We start from the raw sequence: 24,017 nt of genomic DNA, 5'->3' as shown, positions 1-24,017 counted from the left end.
TACTTTTGGTGAATGTGTCAAACCCTCCCAGCATTAGACATGATTATTTTAAAGATGGAAGTCATGATCATAACAATGAAAACTCATATACAGTGCTAATGGACTAAATGCTGACTGCATTCTTCACCTCTGTAAAAGATTTTCAGTAGCGCAGAACGTTTTGGTTTTCCATAGAGCTGTGGCTAACGCCATGAGGCATTCCTGCCTGTTGGTGCATACCTGCCAGGACATTGTAACGTTTTCTGTATCCCCTGCTACCGGGTAAATGAAAACCCTTAATATGGCAAGCTGAATGCTTGTTGAGAAACGCAGACAGTTACCAAAAACTGAAAAGGGACGTGATGAAGGCTGGATTTGAGGTTTCTATACTCTGGTGACAAGCGACAACCCCGCGAGGGGGCGTCTGCACTTGCTCTCTAGTGCCGCCTTCTGGCTGATCACTCCTAGAAATACCACTGAGTCAGCCAGGTGGCAACATGGAAAGAATTATCTGGCTTTCCAAAAAGCGTATGTAGAATTCCTCCCTAAAGCCTGACTCAGACCAAAAATACTGCAGGAACTGGAGAGAGCGCTGTCGGCCAGGGCGGTGTCAGCCCTGCCATCAGGCTCAGCCGAGGGCAGTTCTGCCGCTGCGTGTGGGAAGTGCGGTTTCCTCGCCTGAACTTCACGGGTCTATTTCGGCAGTGACTCTTGGATTCAGTTCTGGTATTTGTGATGTTTGCACTTTGGAATACAGTTTATTGTCCAAAGCTGTGTTAGCTAAGTCAAAGGCAAAAAAATCAAAGATCTGTAAACAACTTTACAAGTATTCCTCCGATTAAGAGTATCTAGTGGGTAGTACGATCTCCAAAGTAACCAAGTGGAATTTTGTGATTGATATCCTTTTTCTGAAGGATGAAGATTATGGAATCTATGCTTTATGATGGTATCAAGATCTGTGACTTGGAATAGCTTTGGGGAGAACATGAGCACGACTCATTTCACATCATTGAAACAAAAGCTGGACCATTTCAAGGGCTGGGATGTCAGGTCCACAGCCAGTTTGGGACTGAAGGCTCTCTCACAGCGCAGCAAGGGCTTAGGATCACCTTGGATTCATCATCCATGTCCTATCCCCATGATAGAAGGCTTAGAAATAACTAGATTAATAGGATAGGGAAAACTTAGAATAATTAAAACTCTCATTGTATGTACAAAGACGAGCTTCACAGTATAACTTTGCAAATTAGGCCCGATCCTGGGGCCCTTTGTATTGGTAAGATGGACCTGGGATGCTCATGTGCAGATAAGAAGACACTGCGGGTATGCAATCTGTCCTGTTTTTTGGTTTTGAAGAAACTCGAGACAACGGCCCCCACAACCACCATCAGGAGACAGTGCACAAGCGCAAATGGGAGGAAACTTATGTTAATGACTTCTTGATAAGACTAATTATCCTAACCCAACATATTCTCGGGCATCTATTGAATATGTATGAATGTATACTTTAAATCACACGTGCACAATGAAGTCAGGGCAGCAGGTGCTTTTGGAATTATCCACCCTGATGCCCACCGGTGAATTAAACATACCTTCTTTATAACCTATCCTGAGTTATAAAGTTTAATTCCGCACGTCACCCATGATCCCAAAGCATAGCTAAAGCCCTGCCCAGGGGAGGCAAGCCAGCAAGTCCCTCGCTCGGGCAGGGCACCCTCGCCTGGGAGCTCCAGCAGCCATGAGGCGGGAAGCGCAACCCCCACTGCCCCGCGGCAGAGCGGAGCCTCAGCGAGGCCAGCGCGCGGCACGGCGGCCCCCTTCCGTATTTCTGAAGCTGTTTCTAGGGAGGCTCCCCCCGGCGGGCCCACAGCTCGCCTGCACCCGCCGGGGCCGGCCCAGGGCTGCGGGCAGGCGGCGCCCTGCCCCCCGCCGGGCGGGAAGCGGGACGGAACATGGCGGGCCCCTCCAGTCTCCGCTTCCCCGCCTTTCCCCGCGCCGCCGCGCATGCGCGGCAGGCGGCACCGAGGCCGTATCCCTCCGCCGAGCCCCTTTTGTCGGGGATATTTGTGTAATAAGATAATACCCGCACCCCATGGTAAGTGCCGGGCGCCCCTCGAAGCGCTGCCCGCGGGCGGCCCGCGCCGCCTCACGCCCGGGTGCGCGCTGGCGGCGGGGCTCCGCGGCGCGGCACGGCGCCCCTCCCCTCCCCTCGCCGTGTCCCTCCGCCAGGCGCAGCGGGGACTTTTGTGTGGGGCTTTTGGGCGCCGATGAGCGGCGGCCTCCGACGCCCCTGGTTGTTGTCGCGGCGGCGGCGGCCCGGCCGGCAGCACGGTAAGGCCCCATCCCCGCGCCCCGTCTCTCCCTCACCCCCCCGGGCCGGCCAAGCTTTTCCAGGTCAGTCTGCGCCTTTGTATAGGGCCCTGTTACCGGATGTGGAAGTTGATCTCTTCGCTGGTAAAAAATAATTCCACTTCCCCCGGAACCCGGCGCCGCGGCTCCCTCCGCAGCGCCCAGCCCAGCCAGGATTTCCTGTTGGGGAGAGCGGGCGCGCTGGCCGGCCTTCCGGGGACCCCGCCGCGCGGGGGGCGCGGGCAGAGCCGGCGGCGGTCTGGGCCGCGGCGGCGGCCTGGGCGGCCCGCGGGGCGCCGGGCGCGGCCTGTGGGGCAGGGGCTGCGCGGGGGTGGGGGGCCGCCGCGCGGCCGGCGGGTCGGGGGGTCGGGGCGTCGCGGGGACCGAGCGCCCGTCGCCACCGGTGGCCCCTCTCGCGCTGCCGCGGCCGCCGCGCAGGCCCTGGCGAGCGCGACGCGCTGGGCGAGGGGCCCAGGCGCTGAGGAGCTGCGCGGATCCTGCTGGGCCCGCGTCTTTCCCTGCCGGGCAGCCCGGTCTGGGCCGCGGGGGCCGGTCTGGGGCCTCACGGGGGGCCGGGGGGCCGGTTCCGTCACGGCCCGGCGCCCCGCGGGCGGCAGAGCCGCGTGCCGGAGATTGGCGCCAAAGGTGCCCTGAGGAGAGGCAGCTCCGCGGGGAGGGGAGCTCTGCCCTCCTCCGCAGCGGCCCTCGCCCCGCATCTGTAACTCCTGCTTTGCACTCAATAAAGCATGTGGTGGGAGTATAAACGTGGCACAAAACGCGTTCGTTCGGACTGTGGTTTTCTCTCCTAGATTAGTTTCTGTCGGCGAGACGCTGTCCCTTAGCGCGTCAGTGAAATCTCCTGTAGGAAGTCTTCTGTGCTTAAAGAGTTTTTAACCCAAAGCAGTTGTATGTTGTCATTTAACCTTCTTGCTCAGGTAGCTTTCATTTGATGGCAAATGCTGCATATTACTGTGAAATGTGCTAAAAGTTACGAATGCACACCTTGGAGTACTGTAGCTTAATGTTTGGGTGTGGTTTTTTTAAATCGTGACTTCTGAAGTAGTACTAAGACTAAGCAATTTGGTTGAAGTGCTTGTGCACACAGAAATACTCAAAGGGTACGTAAATCTGCATGAGGTTAAGATTATACATGGCAGATCAGCATGCCCTAGGTGTAGAGTCTTGTTCGTGACCCACTTTACTGAAAACAGTTTGTTTTCTAGGGGTGTTTTTAGGCCTGTGTGTCAGACAGAAACTGTTGAGGAAGATTCCTCACAATAAAACAGATGCTTCTTTATAATAAAACAGACAGGCTGGTGGTTTTTGTTTGAGGATATTTTTAAGTTTCAGTTAATCTGAGACAGAGTCTGAAGGCTGTAGTACAGTTCAAAGGCTACATCACAAGCCCTTAGATGCTTCATGTCAATCATAGCTGCTGTAATGTAACCTTTTTGTATCTAGTGCCAAAATGATCTGTGAAAGCTTGCTGGCAGTGCCAACCCAAATCTTGGTTGGTGCCAGTGGTTCACTCTTGTTGAATAATATTTTTTCAGATGTTGCATTTTGTTGCAGATGATAATGGCCAAATCTGTGCTCTCCTTTAAGGACAAGACTTTTCTACCATCTGTGTTATTTAATGGAGTTGATGATTGGTGCCGATTTAAATTAATGTATGAACCTAATTGGAGGACAGACTTGCGTAAATACAGGCTTGACTGTCTTAACCACTAAGCTATTCAACAATGTTTGCTTTTCTGATCTCTTTTCTCAGATCAAACATTTTTCATCTGCTGCATACATTGTCCAACATGAAGGTCATGTTGCTGTTTAAACAAACTAGAGAGAATTTAGTTACAAACACAACACAGTCATAGAGGAAAGCTGGAATCACTGGAATTAAAGCCAACTGCTATTAGCATATTAGTGTGATTTTCATTATTGTAATAGAAGTGTGGATACTCTAAGCCTAAGATACGAAGTACTACATGAAATCGTTGTCAAAATACATTTGTAAGGGTATAATTCCCTTAGGAAACACTATAGGAATTTTTGAGTTTATCCCATTTAACTTGTAATCACTATTAAATTACATACATGGTTAAATCATACCAAAGTGCTTAGGAGATGCTAGTACATGGGAAAACACTTAGGTGTAATGCAGACCTTCCGGTTCCTTTAAAAGTTACAAAACTAATTGAAATAAACTATTTGAAGAGCTGTTATGAGTTCAGGTATTGTGCTGTTATGTCAGGATGTTAAAAAAAAAAAAGTGGATCGTATTATTTCAATTATAATAATGATCAAAACTGAGTGCTTGATTAAAGACTTTAGCTTATAAATAGGAATAACTGCTTTACTTCAAAATATTTCTGACCTTGGTATAGATAGACATACAAAATTAGAAATGGCTGTTTCTGAATTTCTAGCGATACTGTGCAGTGTTGAAACTGGGGGGAGGATAGCACTTCTGAAGGTCAGGTTTGGGGAAGCAGGTTGGGTTTTTTTGAAGTGGAAAGAAAAAGACATTCTGCAAGAGCATTCTTTTTCCAGATGTAGTGGGTGTGAGAGATGATAGATCTCAAGCTATCTTCCAAGTACAGTTCTGTTGTGTGTCAAGTCAGTAGGGAAACCTGTTCAATTAGCATTCTATGGAACTTTGTCCTGGATTTTTTAGGAATGATTGCAAATCCTTATCACAGATATGGTGTATATTGATGTAGTTTACTTTCTTGTAAATTGCACTGCTGCAGTTCATGCTTTTCTAGTGTAAAAAATGTCTCTCGGGAGTGTTCCTTGGTAGAAGTACACTGGTGGCTGCAAGATCTGTGTGTTAGCAGGTGTTCTGCAACAACTGTTTTGTGCCTGCTGATTCTGACCAGCTGATGTTCACCACTGCAGTGGCAGAAGGGGGAATAAGGCTGTGTCCAGGATCCTTGGGACAGGACACCGGTCTGAAAGGTGCTGCAGTATTTTAAGCCAAACGGTCGTCTTCCTTTGGACTGCAGAATCTGCTGCTCTATTGTCTGTAGGCTATGGTGTGGTAGCCCACGCTTCCCAAGCTGCATGCTTTTCAGCTCCTGTCCCTCCCCGCAGAGCCCATTTCACACACAGTTCCACCTAAACTCCGTTCAAGTGCTGTTATATACCCTTCTGATCACAGCGTGATGTTCAGAGTTTTATAAAATGTATAAAAACTTAAATCTAACGTGGATACAAAAAAGCAGTAGGATTTCCTGTTGAACAGAAGTAAAATAGCAATAATAATTTGATCTCTGTTTTCATTGCCAGTTAATTGTGGCATCTGGCAAATGATACCATACAGAATGCATTGCAGTAATGAAATGTGGAAGTTCAGGAGGTGATTAATGCAAAGAAGTCCAAACCCGGCAGAAGCTCTTCCCTATTTACTCAATTGTAGACAAAACCTCCTGTTCTCACACTTGCATGGGAGCTCTTAGAAGTCTGGAAACATACTCAAGATTGCCGTAAGAATAACTGTAACAGTCTCAAGACTGTATTTCAGAGGCAGTGATGTTTTTATTGTCTAAAAGAATCCTCTTATAAAACATTACCCAGCTGTTGTGCTAGCCCAGCTTGGTGGAAATGACACAGTTACTGAGGAGTTACCTTCTGACACGCTAACTCAGTAGAGTTGATTTGTAACACTGTATGGCATAGTAGCAGTAGTTAACCAAGAGTACTGCTTTGAAATGGAAATCTCATTTAAATTTTAAATATATATTATTGTACTATATATAACTTTGCTTGTGATAGTATCACTGTGCTATTGTAGCGTTACTAAATGATCTCAAGAAAGCAGCTGAAGTATTTTTCTGGAAAGGGAAGAAAGGGAAATTCTGACACTGCAGAGCCTTTTTGTTATGTCGCAGTACTAGCAGTGGAAGAGTGTGGGGGAGGTGTGGGGCATGTTATTACTCAAGGGTTTCCTGACCTTACAATATTGGTACTTGGAATCGTCTACAAAGTAGAAATCAACTTTTGGTTGACTACTCTTGATAAATTTTGTCAATGTTAGTATTTGTTGGTTAAAAGTGACTAAATAGGTATGAGTTTTGTTGCAAAGGCTCCTTCAGTTGCTGTTGTTCATGGATTAGTGACATAACAATGTCATTTTATTTTTGAGTTCAACAGTGTAATTTTGCTACTTTTTTAACTTTCTTCCACTAGATGGCCCAAGCGTTCTTTCAAGTATGAGAACTGGAACTTAATTTCTAAACTAAATTTGTGATGTTTTAACTGAAGTTAAAATTCTGCATCAAGAAACATATGTAAATTTCTGTGATGCTTTGTGCTTGTTTAAAATACAACTACTTTATATCAACCAAGAGAGTGTTGGTTAATGTAAGTAATATGTGGTAATGAAGGTTAAATCATGTATGATTTTCCATGTCCCTCTTTTCCCTTGTTTAGAACATTTCTTACTGCATGTAGTACAAAGCTGTTTAGCTTTTTGCGTTGAGATGAGAGCTGATGTACTGTCACTTGGACAGTGTGTTCAGCAGTAGTGGTTCAGAGAGACTCTGAAAAGGTGTTGATCTCAGGCTGAAGTTTGTCCCTAACATCTCCTGGGACTGAGACTCTTATTTTTCAGACTACTGTAACTGATTTTTTTTTTCTGGTCTGTTTTGCTGCATGGGGTGTTGATAACAGCTTTGCGGTTTTTCACCAGTATAGATGTGGTCCATGGGTTCTGAATAGGTGTAGTTGTTAAATGTGCGGACAGTAATTTAATTCACCTATTTTTATTGTCTAATGGACATAAAGTATAAGCTTGTCATCAAGGCTGTCTTTTTGGTTAGGGGAGAAAGACAGTTACACACAGAAGGCAGCTCTTACTGTGAGGGTGGTTAGACACTGGAATGAGGCCGAAGAAGTGGTGGGATTTTCACCCACAGAGACATGCAAAACTCAGCAGGACTGAGCCTGGCCATGCTGGGCCACCTCTGACTGGAAGATTGAACTAGGTGACCTCGAGAAGTCCCCCTCAGCCTCAATTATTCTGTAATTCCAAAAGAAGACTTTCTTAGTTCCTTTTCTCTACTGGTATGTAAACCAAAAATCAACACAAGAAAAATTAATTATTGTCTTTCTGAGTTAATTCCTCACTTCAGTATTTTGCATTGAGTTCCAGCTTTCCTTTTGCTTCTGAGGACCTTGATGTGGTGGTATTAGACCACCAGAACAAGTGTGTGTGTCTGTGTGTGCTCTTTTCCTTCTTAAATTGCACCCCCTGGAAAAAAAAAATAAAAGGGCGTGCGTGCTATAGTCCTCCTTTCACTGCTGCACTTGCCAAATGCCCTCTCTGTCCTATTGTTTTATATCGTTACTCCTGGGGACTCCCTTTAACAGGGACAGTAGATTTTCTCTTATTCCTGTTTCTCTTTTTCTCTTTATGGAAGAGAGTCAGCTGTTGTCCCTTCCTCTGCATCTGACTGCTCCTTCTTTCCTTCCTTTTCCCATTGTCAGTATTTGTCCTGTCCTGCCACCTCCCTGTTCCTCTTCCCTTTTCTGGCCGGAGACAAATGAATATGTCCATGTGTACTAGAAGGATGGACATAAATGGAGAAGTATTTGGAAGTCAGTTCTGTAGACAAAAAGTCCTGTTCCAGTTCACCGCTCTACTGATACGTGGTGGAGTTCTGCATTTGCAGTATTTGTCTTGCTTTCTAATTTCTTCCAAAGTCAGTAGTTTTCACCTTGTTGAGCAATATGCCACACAGATTTTTACCAGTTGAGCCAATGGAGAACTTTCTAAATATGTTGGGTTTCTGATAGAAGTATATTTTTAATGGCATTTCTTTCTGAACTGATACACTCTTAACTTTGTGTAGGAAATTGGCTGCATGGCCTTGCAACTGCTGTTACTACGAATGCAGGCTTAACTTTGTGGCTGGAAACTGGACTGGTGAAAGTAATTCCATTCTTAGCATCCTGGTAGTGGAAAACATAGATACAGGTCTAAAACGTTAATGATACGTTTTGGTTGGTAGTGTTTAGTTCTTAACTTTCTTTTTACTGAACAAATTTAATAGCAAGTACGAAATAGTGTGGTTTTAAAAAGATGTTATACTCGGAAATCTTTGATGCAACAGAGACATATATAGGTGTCACTTGTCTACATGTAGTTTTGCATGCTCCATTGTATGGAACTTTCAGTGCTGTAAAAGGGGGATTATCTAAAGATGATGTGAAAGTTTTTTGGTTTTGGTCATGTCTCAATCAAAAGTTTGCACTTAACATGTTTTTTTTGTAGCTGTAGACAGTTGAAGCAGGTAGTAATGTTTGGTTTCAGGTGGACATTTTAGTTCGCGTATCTGATGCATGTAGTACAATAGTATGTTTATTGTGTTGTTTTGTAGCTAGAAATAAAGACATTATATTTTAGGGTGAACAAAATGAAGTGATAGTGATGGACAAGACTTCAGAAAGGTGTTGTTTCATACCTGAATGCGTTTACGTAGTGGCACCTCTTAAATATGTGTAGGCTTTTTGGATAAGTGAATGTAGTGCCTTTGGGTGTGTGACATCGCCATGATGTAGTACCATTTGGAAGCTGGACAAAGCTGGAGAAGAGTGTGGTATCAGGTGAGAGCTTCTGAACCACTTTCTGCTGTAAGAAATGTGCATCCAGTTCAGTTTAAATTTAGTTTGATACAACTTTACAGCTGCTGTGGTTGCAGCATTGTAATACTGAAATCTTCACCCCCGTGTCAGTTCTGTTTGGTTGACAAAAGTAATTCTAAAATCAGGCTGCTTATTGCAGTCAATAAAGCTTGTTTTCATGACTAAAATACCCCAGTTTTTGAGCTTTTCAGAGTAGTTCAGAAATAGTAATTTTAAAAAAATGACAGTGGCATTTGTATACTTACAATGATACTAATTTTGTTTTTTTTTTTCTTTATATTCCTTTATGTCCTTCACTAGATGTCACTAGTAGATTTGGGAAAGAAACTTTTAGAAGCTGCACGAGCAGGTCAAGATGATGAAGTTCGCATTTTGATGGCAAATGGAGCACCTTTTACCACAGATTGGGTAATGAAAACTTTTGCAGTGTTTGGTACCTGAAGAAGAAAATAGGATTATTACAGTTAAGCATTTGTAGTGCAAGCCTTGGGAGTTTCTTCTTGGAATTCTGCAGTCACATCATCTAATGTCTAATTAAGAATTAAAATTGTCTGTTTCTTCATATGACCTCCTACTGATTTTAGTAACAGACTGAATGAGCTCATTCTGATGGCTTTTAAGATGAGCTTTGGAGTGGTTCATGGGAGAAAGCAGCAATCATCCTCCTAGTTATTGTGTTTGTGCATTTAGTATAATAAGAGATCTGATTTAAGAAAGCAGTCACAACTGCCTAATATGTACAGCTGAGTGTTCCCTGATATAGAGGCTCAGAGTTGTCTTTTGGAGGTGTCTGTTTTTGAACAAGTTGTAACAGGGAGGTCAGGTACCTAAAATTCTAGGGTATTTAGAAGCCCTTAAGAGCCTTAATCTACTTAGTGACCTAACTTTTAAGCTGACTCTGTTTTGAGCAGGAGATTGGATTTAAGTGACTTCCAGTGGTCCCTTCCAACGTTGGTGTGGCATGTTGGCCAATACTAAGAATGGGGTTAGACCCCTTGAAACGTCACACCTCAAAGACTAAAAAAAACAAAGTACAGACCTCAAAAAGTTGCTTCCAGTGAGCTAGTTTTAGTGTGTTGTGATTATTTTGGGGAAAAAATTGTAAACTTTTCTTATTCTTCTCTTCACATTCTGTAAAAGCCCCAATGGCTTCTTTCCTTGAGACTGCAAGGGAAAATGATTTTGAAGTGGTGGCCTGACACCTGAGTTTTCTAGCCCCAGAATAAGAAGAAATACTTAATACTGACATCTGTTGAAACTCCACTTTTTCCATTACATTTGCAGTTGGGAACATCTCCACTTCATCTAGCAGCACAGTATGGACACTACTCAACAACAGAAGTGTTGCTGCGAGCAGGTGTAAGTCGGGATGCCAGAACCAAAGTGGACAGAACTCCATTACATATGGCAGCATCAGAAGGCCATGCCAGCATAGTAGAAGTCTTACTTAAGGTAAAGACTGCTGAAACAAGGTCGGAGGATGGGATATAACTATGGTTTATGATCAGACATTTGAAAATTTCTTTTAGTCATGAAACCAACATTGAAATATTTATACTGTGTGCACTGGGTGCTTTGTTTTCCTATTAAACTGTAATTTATTTTAGCATTAAAATCATCATGATTTCCAGTGATTACTTACTGCTGTTTCAAAATAAGACTACTTCCTCATTTGACATTGTGCGAGTAACAGCTTTAAGAACCAAGACATGTTATGTCTTGGGGACTCTTTAATCTTTTGAGGTAAATAATTTATTTGGTAGTTAGATTGAAGTACTTCTAATAAATCTGTAAATGTAAGGTAACAAGACATTACTGATGGAGAAAGACTATCCGGGACTTCATTCTGTGACCAGCATTATTTAATTCAGATACTTTTACTAACATAGTTCATGCAATGATCTTGTTTGTAGCATGGCGCTGATGTAAATGCGAAGGACATGCTCAAAATGACTGCGCTTCACTGGGCCACTGAACATAACCATCAAGAAGTTGTAGAACTCTTAATAAAATATGGAGTGGATGTTCATGCTCAAAGTAAATTTTGCAAAACGGCTTTAGATATTGCAGTAGACAATGGAAATGAAGACCTTGCAGAAATATTACAGGTAACTTTTGATTTATGATGTTAAGGGAATTTACAGAAAGGTACTTGTTTACACACGTGATACAGCTGCTGTATTAAAAGCTTAGTGTGAGAGATATGAGACCATATATTGCCTGATAATGCTAAGCTCAGTCTACTTCATGACATGGAAATGAGATTAATGTTAATAAACATTAGTTCGTCAAAGAACATTTTCACAGTCTACAAAGTCAAGGATAAGTATCCTTTATTTTCTTAAATTTGAGTGTTGTAGTACACACAACTAGGTGGAGTCATCACAGGCAAGGTATAAAACTTAACTCCCTACTCTGCCAATACATTTTGATACCCTAGTGTTGGGTTAGCTCCATGTATGGATATTCATGTCCCTGGAGATCAGGAGAGGAGAGAAGAGATGGCAATTTTTCCTGAATTAGAAAAACTAGAATTGACTTGTTGAAGTGATTGGGACCAGGCTTATTATAGATACTTACATGGAACTGTGTACTTGTTGTTCAGTAGTGTTCTTAAAGCCAAATTAAGTGCTAAGCGTTATTGAGAAAAAAATAGAAAGCAAACGAAAAATCATGCCACTGTATAAATCTGTTGTTCCCCTGCATCTTGAACTGTATGAACTTCTGGTCTGTTCCTTTAGCCTTTTCACTGCAGAAAGCATATAGTAAATAAAAGTCAATAATTGCAAGAAAGACAAAAGGAAGACTGTAATCTACAATTCATGGCCATTACTAAGCTGTTGGAGCTGATTTTCATGGCATGTAGCTGCCACAGCAGCCTTGGTTCTTCAGGCCTCCATTTTAGATACGTGAGCTTGCATATCTACAAAAGGGCCTTGTCTTTATATGGTCCTCTTTTGTTCACAGTAAATGGAAAGGAGAAGTAGTGGTGTGTCATTCTCTTTCACTTGAATAGATCTTTTGTCCTTAGATTGCAGACAAAAAAAAAAAGTTTCTCATGTACTTGCACAGAGCACAGGATGTGACATGATGTGTATATGTTGCATGAGTATAATGAGGCAGATCCTCCCTGTTTGGGTGGAATGTGCAGTAATTCTAGTTCTTACAGAGTAAATAACTTCCTTATAACTACAGCTGGAATGATGATACTACGTTTGTCTCTTAGATTGCAATGCAGAACCAAATCAATACAAATCCAGAGAGCCCGGACACTGTGACGATACATGCAGCAACACCACAGTTTATCATTGGACCTGGAGGGGTGGTGAACCTAACAGGTCTGGTATCTTCTGCAAATACATCAAATGGGACTAGTATTTAGATGCCTATAGGATAGCTACTAGGATTTTATACTTCAATTGATTTTCACCATTTGGTGGAAAGGTTTGAGGAAAAACAGGGGTAAGAATAGAGTAGTTACTGTGTTCCTCTTCAGTGTTTTTTGTGTTGTAAGTATTTAGGTACTGAAAACACCAGTCTTCAGAGATAAATTGTAAGAAACTGTATTCGCTTAACAAACTTGCCTTCAGAATAGCACTTTAGTTCAGCAGAGTGTTGCTGAGAACAGAGTGAGTGTTACAAGCTTCAGTGCAATAATAATGAAAAAAGGGACTTCACTGTTTTTAAATTTATCAGCTAACTTTTTTTCCCTGTCCTACTAGATGAAACAGGAGTGTCTGCTGTACAGTTTGGAAATTCATCGACATCAGTATTAGCCACATTGGCAGCTTTGGCAGAAGCATCAGCTCCACTGTCTAATTCTTCAGAAACACCAGGTTAGAAAACTAAGGCATTTAACCTCATTTAATAAACTAAAAGTACATAACTGGTACTTCTGGAGATACAGTTCATACAGAAATGAGATTACAATCTTCCTTGTTTCAGCATGAACAAATTTTTTCCTTTACTTTCACTTGGAAGGTTGCCAGATTCATATGTACTATTATTTCTTAATAAGATTTCTGGACCTAATGTGAGTAGCATTCATCTTGCTGAAAGCAAGCATAGATCAGGAGGTTGAATTTACATCTTTGTCTATATATGGTTTAGTTGCTTCTGTTAAATGTTGGGAGACGGTCCCCAATTTGCCTGCATACACTTTGTCAGGAGTTATTTCAAATCTTTCACACAAAAGTCACAAGAACATTTGGCAATCTTAATGTGCGGTTTGCCCATTAGAATGTCTGTGGGTCATCTTTTCAACACTGAGTCATTCTACTTGCATTTGGACTATTTAGTGGTTAGTGTCCCACTTCAGGCTGGTAGGCTGTCATGACATTGCAGGTAAATGTAAGCCTAGCACAGGGGTCCTCAAACTTTTCAAACAGGGGGCCGGCGCGCGGGTTAAGTGGCAGGAGGTCATCTGCGGCTGCTTGGTTTCGCCCCCCAACCCCCGGCGGGGGGGGGGGGGGCAGGGGGGTTCTGTAAATACCGGGGGCCAGATTGAGGACCCTGCGGGGCCGTATCTGGCCCACGGGCCATAGTTTGAGGACCCCTGGCCTAGCAATACATTGTCGTTCTCCTAGGAAGAAACAGCCTGTCTCTCTCACTGCAGCCATATGCACCCTCTCTTATTCCATAAGGCCATAAGAAGCCAGAAAGGCACAAGGAATTCCATTGCCTCAGTTCCCAAGTTTTGCATTCCTGTTTCTTAACACAAAACCCCTTCGCCCCGCCCCATGGATCTTTGCCAGTTATTGCTTTGTGTGAAAAAAACACAACTTTTGTCACGGTTTCATACTCCATACTCTGCAAGTTGCCCTGGATATATTTGTCCATTGTTTGAGTAATGTGTTGCTTGTTTTTCTGTACCTTTTCACTTTTGTTCATTTCAACATGCAAAGTGAATAAAGAGATAGCAGCCAGGTATCTTACAGCATCAGAGTGGATAATAAAGACTAGTAATTACCATTAACAGGTTTGAGAAGGACCTCATCAGGTCCCATGGACTATGCACCTTCAGGTTCCTTAGGTGGTATTGAACCTGATGATCTCCTACAGCGGGTGGTTCTCCATTCTCCCAGCCCCTGCCTTTGCCTTCTGCAACTTGGGCAGTGGGGCTGGAGCACCTGCCAGTGAAGACCGAGGCAAGAAAGTCACAGAGTACCTCAGCCTTCTCCATGTCCTGGGTAACCAGGTCTCCTGTTTCCTTCTGGAGAGGGCCTACACTTTCCCTAGTCTTTCTTTTATTACCTACAGAAGCTTTTCTTGTTGCCCTTGATGCCCCTGGCCAGATTTAATTCCATCAGGGCTTTAGCTTTCCTAACCTGATCCCTGGCTGCTCAGACAATTTCTCTGTATTCCTCCCAGGCTACCTGTCATTACTTCCACCCTCTGTAGGATTCTTTTTTTCTGTGTTCGAATCTTCAGAAGACAATGGCTGCAGTCGTTATGTGAACCACAGAGTGATTTTTGTGTGTTGTGTGATATTGTAATTAACTTAAAAGATGAAAGCTTCAGGCTTTTATGTACCTTCTCTCATCTCGAGCGTCACAACACAGTCTATAGGGTTTTAATTTTATCTCTAGATAGGAAGTACTCTAATATCTGTTATTTAAATCAAAGGCTTTGCTTGTACCTTGACAATTTGAAAATAAAATACAGAGTGTGTTTGAAATTCTGTGATTGTGCTACTAGTGATCTTGCTCTTTGTCTCAGTATTTTGTTGCTTTAAAAATAAGGCTGGTAGTGCGAGACCCCAGTTACAATGTATAGTGCAAGCTGAGCTGTGTGTTGTAGTTCTGAATGCAGTCTGCCTTATGTTACCTTGATTTATAGGTACAATATAGAACTGTGAGGGTTCACTGCTGTATATTTATTATCAAATCATGAATTTGAAATGTTTAGTTCAGCTAGGAGTTTGTATTTTTAACTATAAAATTATATACATACAATGTTTATTTTACTTTTTAAGCTTTATCGTTCTTGTTTAAAGGTGTAAAAATTTCAGCTCTGTAGCACTTTTCCTTTAGTCCTATTTCATACTTTGTATAATTAAGTTGTGGATGTGTTTGAAGCACCCATGTAGTACAGACTAAACTTTTAAGGTTGTCTAGAGGTCCTTCAGTCTGTTACTGTCTTGAAGACCATTATGGTAACCAGAGAAATCACAACTGGGTCCTGAGGTACACCTGGCAAAGTGCTGGCTGAGGAGTAATTTCAAGCTTAATTACTATTTTTTTTTTAATTCTGCTGTCAGTGTAATTTAGTCCAGCTTGTGTACAATGCAGAAGTTAGTTGTGTTCTTAAAAACAACTCTTGTTCTTGTAGCCATGTTAACACTGAACCCCAAGTGTCAGTTTTGAGTGGGGTATATCTATTAGGAAACATGCTAAATAAAAAAAATAAATTACTATATCGAGCAAGGCAAACCAGGACAGAGTTGCATGTATAGTTCAATATGTTAGTTCTCTGTGTTGGCCTAGTGAAATATTTCTATTAACAATATAATATGTAGTAAGGCATTGGAGGGGGAGGGGTGTGACATCAAATTTTAAGACAATGGAAGTGATTTTTTTTCTTAGCTGTACCAAAATGCCTTTGAAATCTTAAAGCTTAATTTATAAATTGACTTAATTCATTTACTAATCTGTTGATAGTTGTGGCCACAGAAGAAGTTGTGACTGCAGAATCTGTGGATGGTGCTATTCAACAAGTTGTCAGTTCTGGGGGTCAACAAGTAATTACTATAGTTACAGACGGCATTCAGCTTGGTAACCTGCACTCAATTCCAACCAGTGGAATAGGGCAACCAATCATTGTGACCATGCCTGATGGACAGCAAGGTGAGTGGAAACTTGTATGGTTTGAGCTTGAGGAGCTATTGTAGTTACAGTAATAATAATAAATTATTAGGTGCAAATAGCTTGGACAACTTTGTGTAATTAGCAGTTTAAATACATCTTTGAATTCTTAAACTGCAAAAGGCTCATAGACGCATGAGCTGCTGCTGTTCAGTGAATTACCATGTCAGCTGAGTCTCTGCATTAGGAAAAAAAATGGAAGAATTACTAAACTGTATGGAGGAGAAATGAGTCATTTAAGGGAAAAGTGATAACTATTTGCTTTACCTTCACTAAGTTTGATTGTTGGAAACTTGTTATGAAAACTAAAAGATGGAGTAAAACAAAAGCTGCCCTCCAATACTTAGGTGGTTGTCTTGCTGGAAAGATGAGGAGGTGAGGCTTGGGTTTAGAAACCTGATATATCAAGCAAGATATGCAAGTCCAGTGGAACGTGTTCTTAACAGGACAAAACTCAAGTCTTACATGCTTGAAGTTTTAGAGGAGCAGTGGCATAACCAGTGAAGCCAGGGCAATGCAGATTGTACTGTTGGGCCATATGTACCTTGTTTGTGGAAGCTGTTGGTGTAATAAGTGCTATTTTGTGACATGCATATGTGTTGGGTGGTTTCTTTTAAAGATGCTCTGCCACTTACTATTTAGACAAAAATGGTTCCTTCTCTGGTTTCTTCATGAGGTCTCCCAGTGTGGAGCTTGAAGAGTTGTACACTGGAGACAAATTATTTGGTTCACAGTCTGAGCAAGTACAGCTAGTTATCGGAAAGCATGAATGTGTGTGGGTAGTAACTGAAGTGACAGTTACGACATTTAATTGCCAGATGGTTGCATGAGTAACTTGGAGTATGAATTTCTTTGGAGCCCTTATTGTTTGTCCTTCAAGGTTAGTAACTGCTGGATTTTCAGATTGCCTAAGGTGTTCTAATTAATCAAAATAACAGTTTCGTATTTAGTATTTGCTTCAGAAACATTATGAAGATGGTCTGCTACATGAGTTACAGGCTGGTAACTCTGCTGCAGTTCACTTCCATGTTGGTTTACTCTCTGAAAAATGGCAATGATACTCCAGAGTGACAACTAATTCTTGTAGACATCAGTAACAAAGAATTTTAAAAATAGTAGCATGCAAGCAGCTAAAGTGTTTAGTAAATTTTCACCATACAGACTTTATACTGAACTTTATTTGTTTTCATAAGTGAATGTCTCTGCATTTTATTGCTGTTAATAAATTACTTAATTGTATGATTTTTATGTAGTGCAAATACTGTTTGAAGTAAATATATTTATATGTACAAATATGTCTTCAGTACTAACAGTTCCAGCCACAGACATTGCTGAAGAAACTGTGATAAGTGAAGAACCACCAGTGAAGAGACAGTGTATTGAGATTGTTGAAAATCGCGTGGAGTCTGCAGAAATAGAAGTAAGGAATATATTAAGTGATATGTGTTAATCAGAGTGTTCAGCACTGAGTATCTGGTTGTGGTTTTTTTTGTTCTAGAGTTTGATTTCTGTGTTACCACAGAATGAAGTGTGTGAAACAATAACTTGCTCAGCCTCCCCTGTTACTGAAATTTTGTCTTCTATGAAGTTGTAAAAAGAACATAGGAGATCTGTTTGCTTCATCCTCTGTACACATAAAAGTGACCTTTGTTTTCAGTATATGATAACTTTATTTTTTTGTTTTTCCTTGAAGATCACTAACTAGTTTTTAAAACTAGGTACCATTGTATTATTGAGTAACTTGACCCTTTCCACTAGCAGTGAACAAGAGTACTGTACCCCTCATCTGTCTGTTATCACCACATGCTTGTCCTGATAGTGAGATCATATTTCGAGCAATGTTTCCTTTCCATTCATGATATCTAGATAACTGTTAATGGAAATGTGAAACAGTAGATGCTGTGTTTGCCAATTTTTATCTGTACACCCCCCCCACCCCACCCCCCCCCTTTTTTTTTTTTTTAGTTCTGGAGCCGTTTACTGTGAAGTATATTTACACCATCCTGTTTTTTTTAAAAATGGTAATGTGGAAGACCTAACATCCTTTGACCTCACCTAAGAGCTTTTCTTTTTAAATAAGACAAATACATGTAGCTGTTCAATTTGAAATTGTAGCTTTTTTATATTAGCCATGATAGGTCAACCATCTTATTCCTCCTTCTGTTTCTTATAACTGTGCTGACCAGTTTTGGTCAAAAATTTATGAAAATTGCTGTCTGCCTTGGCTAGGCTCTAAGTTCTTGTTTTCTTAACTCCATGATACTTCATTTATCAAAGGCTGTATTCTCCAACTTCTGTTCATATTACAAATTCTGTCTAATTGAATATGTTTTATTGTACAGTGTGTGCTATATGTTATCCATGTTTAATAACAGTAATTACCACCTTTCATCATTTGCTTTCCCTGTCCCTAAGTTGTCACATCAAATACTTTCGGCTTTTGCAGCTTTGTGGTCATTACAGATTATCATGACAGTTGAAATTTTCTTGCTGCAGTTTTTTAAAATGTATGACTGTTACAATAAAAGCATTTCTTTTGTTCACACTTTTAAACATCTGCCTGAATTATTCGTAAAGGAAATTACGTTTCCTTGAGTATTTTGAGAATTCTGTTAAGTGAATGAAAAAAAATGTAGATCCATTAAGGAATAAATCAACCTGTTCCTAATTACAGATAGTTAGTATAACTGTACAAATAGTTCTTTTAGGAGGATGACCAGTTTCAATTCTATATTTTAAACACATTTCTCAAGTATCAAAAGAAGTTAGTTTAAACGAGTTACTTTTATCTGTTACTTTTTAAGTACAAGTTTTGATGACTGACGTTGTCCCTGCCTGTACAGCTGGAAATGCACATGCAGACGTCTGCCTCTGTGTGGCAGCCAGTTGACTTCAGGAGCCTTACTGTGGTTCACAGGGCTGTGGTGCTACCTCACCTTGGTAACGGGGACATTAAAGAAGTGCACGTAAAGTTGGTTCACTTCAAGCTTCATCATCATAGAAGGTGGTAGATACTTGAATTTGGAGGGAGTGGGCCCCCTCCCCTCATTAAAATATTTTTTAATGTAGAAAACCTTTAGTATTTGGTTTCTTTGCCTCACTGGTGATTCGTCCCTTTATTTCATTATAAAGAATTGATTCAAGGCAGAGAGTGCTTCCTTCAGCTCTTTTAAATTCACAGTGTATGAAAAAATAACTGTAGTTTGAAAGTCTTTAGGTTGAACATCCTCCCATTCATGTGAGGTGAGAAACTTTCCCATGAAATTATTGTGAATGCCTAAAGCTGAAGTGATGCCTTTTTGATTTTTCCTCTTCTGGGTCTGTTAAGTTCAAGCATTTCAGCTAATTTTTAAGTGTGATAGCAGTTTTCCTAAACAATTTGATATTTTAAAAATAGGATGGCAGCAAAAAACCCTGTCACACAGATACTGTTTTTCATTTTCATGCATAATTCATTAACATACCGTAATTTTTATTTTCATTCTTGATTTTGACTGTTTTTCCTGTGTTGCATGTTTGAAAGGTGACACACATTAGAAACCAGGATGATCATTTCATTAGACTGAAAAAAAAAATCATAACTGTAGATCAATTATATTAGTGAATTCATTGCCCTGTTTTTTTCTGTTGTCAAAAAGAATGCTTAGTTTGGTTATTTTAGTTATGGGTGTCCCTGTTGTCAATGCATATAGACTGTTAAAAGTTACATGTAATGAAGAGAATTCCCTGATAAAATGGAAGATTTCTTAAGAGCACTCGGGATCCTCTAACTTGATTTTTACCTTGGTAGGTTTTTATACCAATACAAAAAGACTTTGGATAATCAGAAGGCTTTCAGTTGTGTTCTACAGAATGCCCCAAGAACACTTTCTGGATCTATTAAGTTAACAGACCAGATACAGTCCGCCCTGTTCTAGATGTCAGAGTTAAGGGACCGATTGTCACTGTTCAGTCCACTGTAGGTCTGCATTGCTCCTCCAGAAGCATTAGTTTCTTTCCACAGCCTAGTTAGTATACTTGGCCTCAGCCTAACTCATTCTGTTTACATTAGGACTATGATTGACTAGAAAATTACACCTGTTGCTGGACTAATCTACATGCTTTTAATTGCTAATCTGTCTGGTAGATACTGGTTTTATCTTCTTGTATCTGCCACTGGGACTTGGGTTTTTTTCCCTTTTTTTCTATCCCTTCCTTAATGTGCTATACTCACCATGGGTACACAGCTCTATTTATTTCTTCTGTGGGAAATACTCTTTAAGATGTGGTTTAAGAACCTCGCTACCCCCAAGTGTTTGCAGTCTGCACACACCATAGTAGTGGTAGTCCCTTGCTTTTTGTAATGCAGCACAGAACCACTGGCCAGTGAGCTACCAGTGGTTCTTACTCTTCTGCAGCCCAGTAGGTAGAGCAGCTTTACTTCTTGCCAATGTTAGATTTCTGACATTTTTTATGTGACAAATTCATGAGAGAAATAATGCCCAGCTCAGTATATCCCAGGGCTCTGTGCGCTCAAGAGGGAAAGGTTGCTTTCCACGCATAGCAGGATCAGCTGTTTTGACTGCTTCCCTGAGAATTGTCTTGTAAGTCTGTTTACTGACTTGCTACTTGGGCTGTTTTACATCAGCTGTTGGCTCCCCTTGTGCTACATAGATAACTTACAGAAATAGGAGTGTGTTTTGGTTGGGCTGGTGCTGGAGTATCGTTCATGTAGGCTCTACCATTCATTTGGCATTTGTCAGTCTAGTTGCTACATGGGGTTGGGCATTCATAAAGTGGCTTAAAAAGCAGGATCCAATTTTTCAGAGGTGGAAGTTGAACTTCCTTTTGAAATAAGTAAGCTAGATCAAATGAGCTCTCATTTTATTAGCATATGCTCCAAATGAAGCGAACCCTAGCTAGCTTCCTTCAGCTCTCAAACCCCGATGTAAAATGAAGTTGCACATAATGGAGTTTGTTCTGTGTTATAGCTAGTCTGTATAATGTGTTAATAACATCTCTCCTTCACCTGTTGTTTTTGCTATGCAGATGCTGCTGTTAGCAATGATCTGATCACCTATGTCATTATATTCCAGCACATTCAGCACAGCATGTGACTGCTAAATGTGACTGTGACAAGTACTGAGAACAGTAGGAAGTAGAAGGGAGGCAGAGTATTCTGTATTTTCAGGCTCTGACCATGAAAATATGTGAGTGCAATTAAAGAGGTGAAGAGTAGGGATGCTGTTTCGGGGTGGGTGTGGGGAGAAACCTCGAACAATTGTTACAGGTATTAATTGGACTGTGATACAGAACTGCTGGGATGGGAATAAGGTGGAAAGGCAACTTATTTTCAAGGGGCCTCGGTTTTTGATAAGAGCTTTGTTTTTCTGGGAGATAGCTCATTTCTCTGACAACCTCCCTGTGCCTACTTAAAAACTACAGTGGAAAGAATGATTTGAAATCAAATGCTACCTTACTCATAAAAACATGATGCACTTTAATGAAATGGTATTTTGTTGAAGATCAAAACAAAACTATTTTCGAAGCAAATTGCTTTTTCAATTGGACCAGTGCAGCATCAAACAAAACAACGGTACCTACATCACTGGAGATGGGAATACATTCTCCTTAGTTCCTAAGGCATCTTCATAGGAAGTGGCATTTCCCATATTGTTTTGCTTGGAAACCATTTTGTAGCCATCCTCAACAAACTTGTACGCAGGATGGAGCCTTAAGTTATACTTTGGAATTGAAAAAGCTTATCTAGCTAAATGCCTGTTAATTCATAAAAACGTGCCCTTGGGGATGTAATTATATCTCTGGATTGCGTCGTATCAGTCACTTCAGATCACTGTGTTTACAAACCAGTTATGTGTATATTTTGGTTAGTGAGCAACTGTCATTTTCTAGTGCAAACTAGGTAACAGTTTTTCATTATAGTGTTTGATTAGAATTACAACAGAAAGGGACAATCCTATTAGATTGGATTCCAATTTTAAAAAGAAACAAAGGGAATTGTTAACATTCCTCCAATGATTCATAGTATGTTAGTATTAGGTCACCACGCTTCCACTTTATTTTACTCTTCTTCCATGAAGACTTGCTTGATACCTTTGCAGCTAAAGAAACTTGGGTTTACTGTATTTAAACTTCCAAGCCTTATTGTGGGGGGTTGTCTGGTGTGGTAGTCCGTGGCTAATTTACACAGCAGCATTCGTGTAGGTTTGCCCGAATAAGAACTGAACGATTTCTACATGATACCCTAACACTTGTGCTGCATGTAAAGGAAAAGTATTTGCCATTTTAACTTTCATTTGATACATATTTGACAAAATATTGCTGGTTCTGTTTCTAATAGGAAAGAGAAACTCTTCAGAAACAGCTGGATGAGGCAAACAGAGAAGCACAAAAATATCGTCAGCAGCTTCTAAAGAAAGAACAAGAAGCAGAGGCTTATCGGCAGAAGTTAGAGGCAATGAACCGCCTGCAGACTAATAAAGAAGCTGTTTAATAAAAAAATGAACATACTGCAAAGCCTGTTACTTTCAAAAACCTGCAGTACAATCTTGAACTGTACGCTATATAGGTACAGACACAGGATTACATGATAGAGAAGATGCTACAAGTTGATAACCGGACTTAAGCCGTGAGCTCTGATGAATTTCTTGTAACATAAAAACTCTGAATTTAGAAATTGTGCAAAGTATTTAAAATGAAATACTGTAAATAGTTGGTTTTTTTACAGTTTCAAAATGAGTTGATAAATCTTTTTGAAGGGAACCAGAAACATGAGAAGCCAATGTTTTTGTGAAATTTTGATTTTAGTATGAATCTTAACTTCTGAAAAACAGAACAGTTTTAAGGGTGATGATGTTGATTTAAGCTGACAGCTTGAAAATGAATTATGTGGCAAAATGAATTAACAGTTATTTCTCCATGGTAACAACTTAAACTTCTCTGAATAAGACATTTCCAGGTGGAAATCTTTGTACAGCTTTAAGTAGTTGTCTCAGATTCTCTGAAAACCATTTTTGGTTTGTTTTTTTTTTATTTTAGGTGGTGAAATTTTTATATTTAATTTCAGATATATCCAAGTAGATTTACATGTATATGAAGCTAATATTTTTTAAACTTTTCAGTTTGTACATATGCTGCATGTTTTTATAATTTCTACACATACATCTTGCATAGGTATTTTTCAGCAAAGATGAGAAAAATGAGAAAAATGTTTAGCCTATAGGTCATTTGAAATAAACTAGCAGCCGGTTTTATTGTGGATGGTATATTTCTTGGAAGAATGTAATTTGTAATTAAAAAGAACAAAAAAAAAATCTTAATTTACATATTGGAGGCAATTTAAAATTGTGAGTGGAGGCATTGAAACTTCACTTTGTTTTACAAACTTAAAAGTTTCACTGTGTCTTACAGTTTTCCTGTACAAACATTTTAAAGTTCAGTAACGAATAGAAAAGAATGTCTCCACTGGAACACAACTAGTAGTTCTTTTAGAATATTCCTATTGATCTCTTTTTCCCCAATAGCCTTGAAATTATTTCAGTGATATGTTTTTTTTTTTCCAAACAGACTTTTGCATTTTAATCATGCAATTGGACAAGTAATTTTTTTATGTTGTAGTGATGCTTTTCTTACCTAGCATCATTGTTCCTCACTGTGATACTCTGTGTGTGTGTGTCTGTGCAGTGATCTATTATGCTTAGGATTTATATAGCACGTTACATCTTCAGAGCATTGTAAAATCTTTTAAAGAACCCTTACTGTACTGCCTGAGGCAGGTAAGTGGGTGTTATTGTCTCAATTTTATAACTGGTATAAGTGCAACACAGGGAGTGTTAAATGACTGGCCCAAGACCACATGAATCTGTGGTAGACCTGGGAATAGATCTCAGGAGTTCCTGACTTCTAGTCCTGTGCTTAGACTGAGCTGCCTTAAGATTGTTCAGTGCTGTGTTACATTAAATTTTGAACTACTGTGCAGATTCCTTTTTTGTAAGATACAATTCTTTGTGCTTTGCTTTGTTGTTCCATGTTTCACTGCTTTTATGGAATTGTTTATATAAACTTAAGCAAAAAGTCTAGTTTACCTATACTGTACACAGAAGAATTACCCTTAAAACTGTACTCTGGCCTACTTTTTCTATTTTACAATTAAATATCTTTTCCACATATATATAGTGTAGA

The 24,017-nt window shown here is 40.5% G+C and overlaps 1 protein-coding gene across 5 annotated transcripts; it reads left to right on the top strand.

Annotated features, from left to right (window-relative positions):
- Positions 1-1,861: 1,861 nt before the first annotated feature.
- GABPB1 (GA binding protein transcription factor subunit beta 1) lies at positions 1,862-24,004 on the top strand. Of its 5 annotated transcripts, none has more exons than XM_037394297.1 (9): positions 1,862-2,074; positions 9,274-9,381; positions 10,258-10,425; positions 10,887-11,081; positions 12,200-12,311; positions 12,696-12,809; positions 15,633-15,818; positions 17,141-17,256; positions 17,802-18,393. In XM_037394297.1, exons 1-9 carry the CDS (start codon positions 2,072-2,074, stop codon positions 17,820-17,822), a joined length of 1,023 nt encoding a protein of 340 aa, XP_037250194.1. In that variant the 5' UTR covers positions 1,862-2,071; the 3' UTR covers positions 17,823-18,393. The 5 variants fall into 5 exon arrangements, with proteins under 5 accessions (XP_037250194.1, XP_037250190.1, XP_037250192.1 ...); XM_037394293.1 differs by lacking the exon at positions 17,802-18,393 and adding an exon at positions 22,177-24,004 and having other exon boundaries at positions 1,867-2,074; XM_037394295.1 differs by lacking the exons at positions 1,862-2,074; positions 17,802-18,393 and adding exons at positions 2,182-2,310; positions 22,177-24,004.
- The last annotated feature ends 13 nt before the right edge of the window (positions 24,005-24,017 follow it).

This window comes from Falco rusticolus, chromosome 7, assembly GCF_015220075.1.
Source record: "Falco rusticolus isolate bFalRus1 chromosome 7, bFalRus1.pri, whole genome shotgun sequence".
NCBI lineage: Eukaryota > Metazoa > Chordata > Aves > Falconiformes > Falconidae > Falco > Falco rusticolus.
The sequence above is the reverse complement of the archived record's forward strand: the minus strand, read 5'-3'. Positions and strand labels throughout refer to the sequence as shown.

Coding starts and splice junctions, on each gene's coding strand:
- GABPB1 (XM_037394293.1), top strand. Junction 10,426..10,886: donor TAGTAGAAGTCTTACTTAAG/GTAAAGACTGCT, acceptor TCTTGTTTGTAG/CATGGCGCTGATGTAAATGC. Junction 12,312..12,695: donor AGGGGTGGTGAACCTAACAG/GTCTGGTATCTT, acceptor CTGTCCTACTAG/ATGAAACAGGAGTGTCTGCT.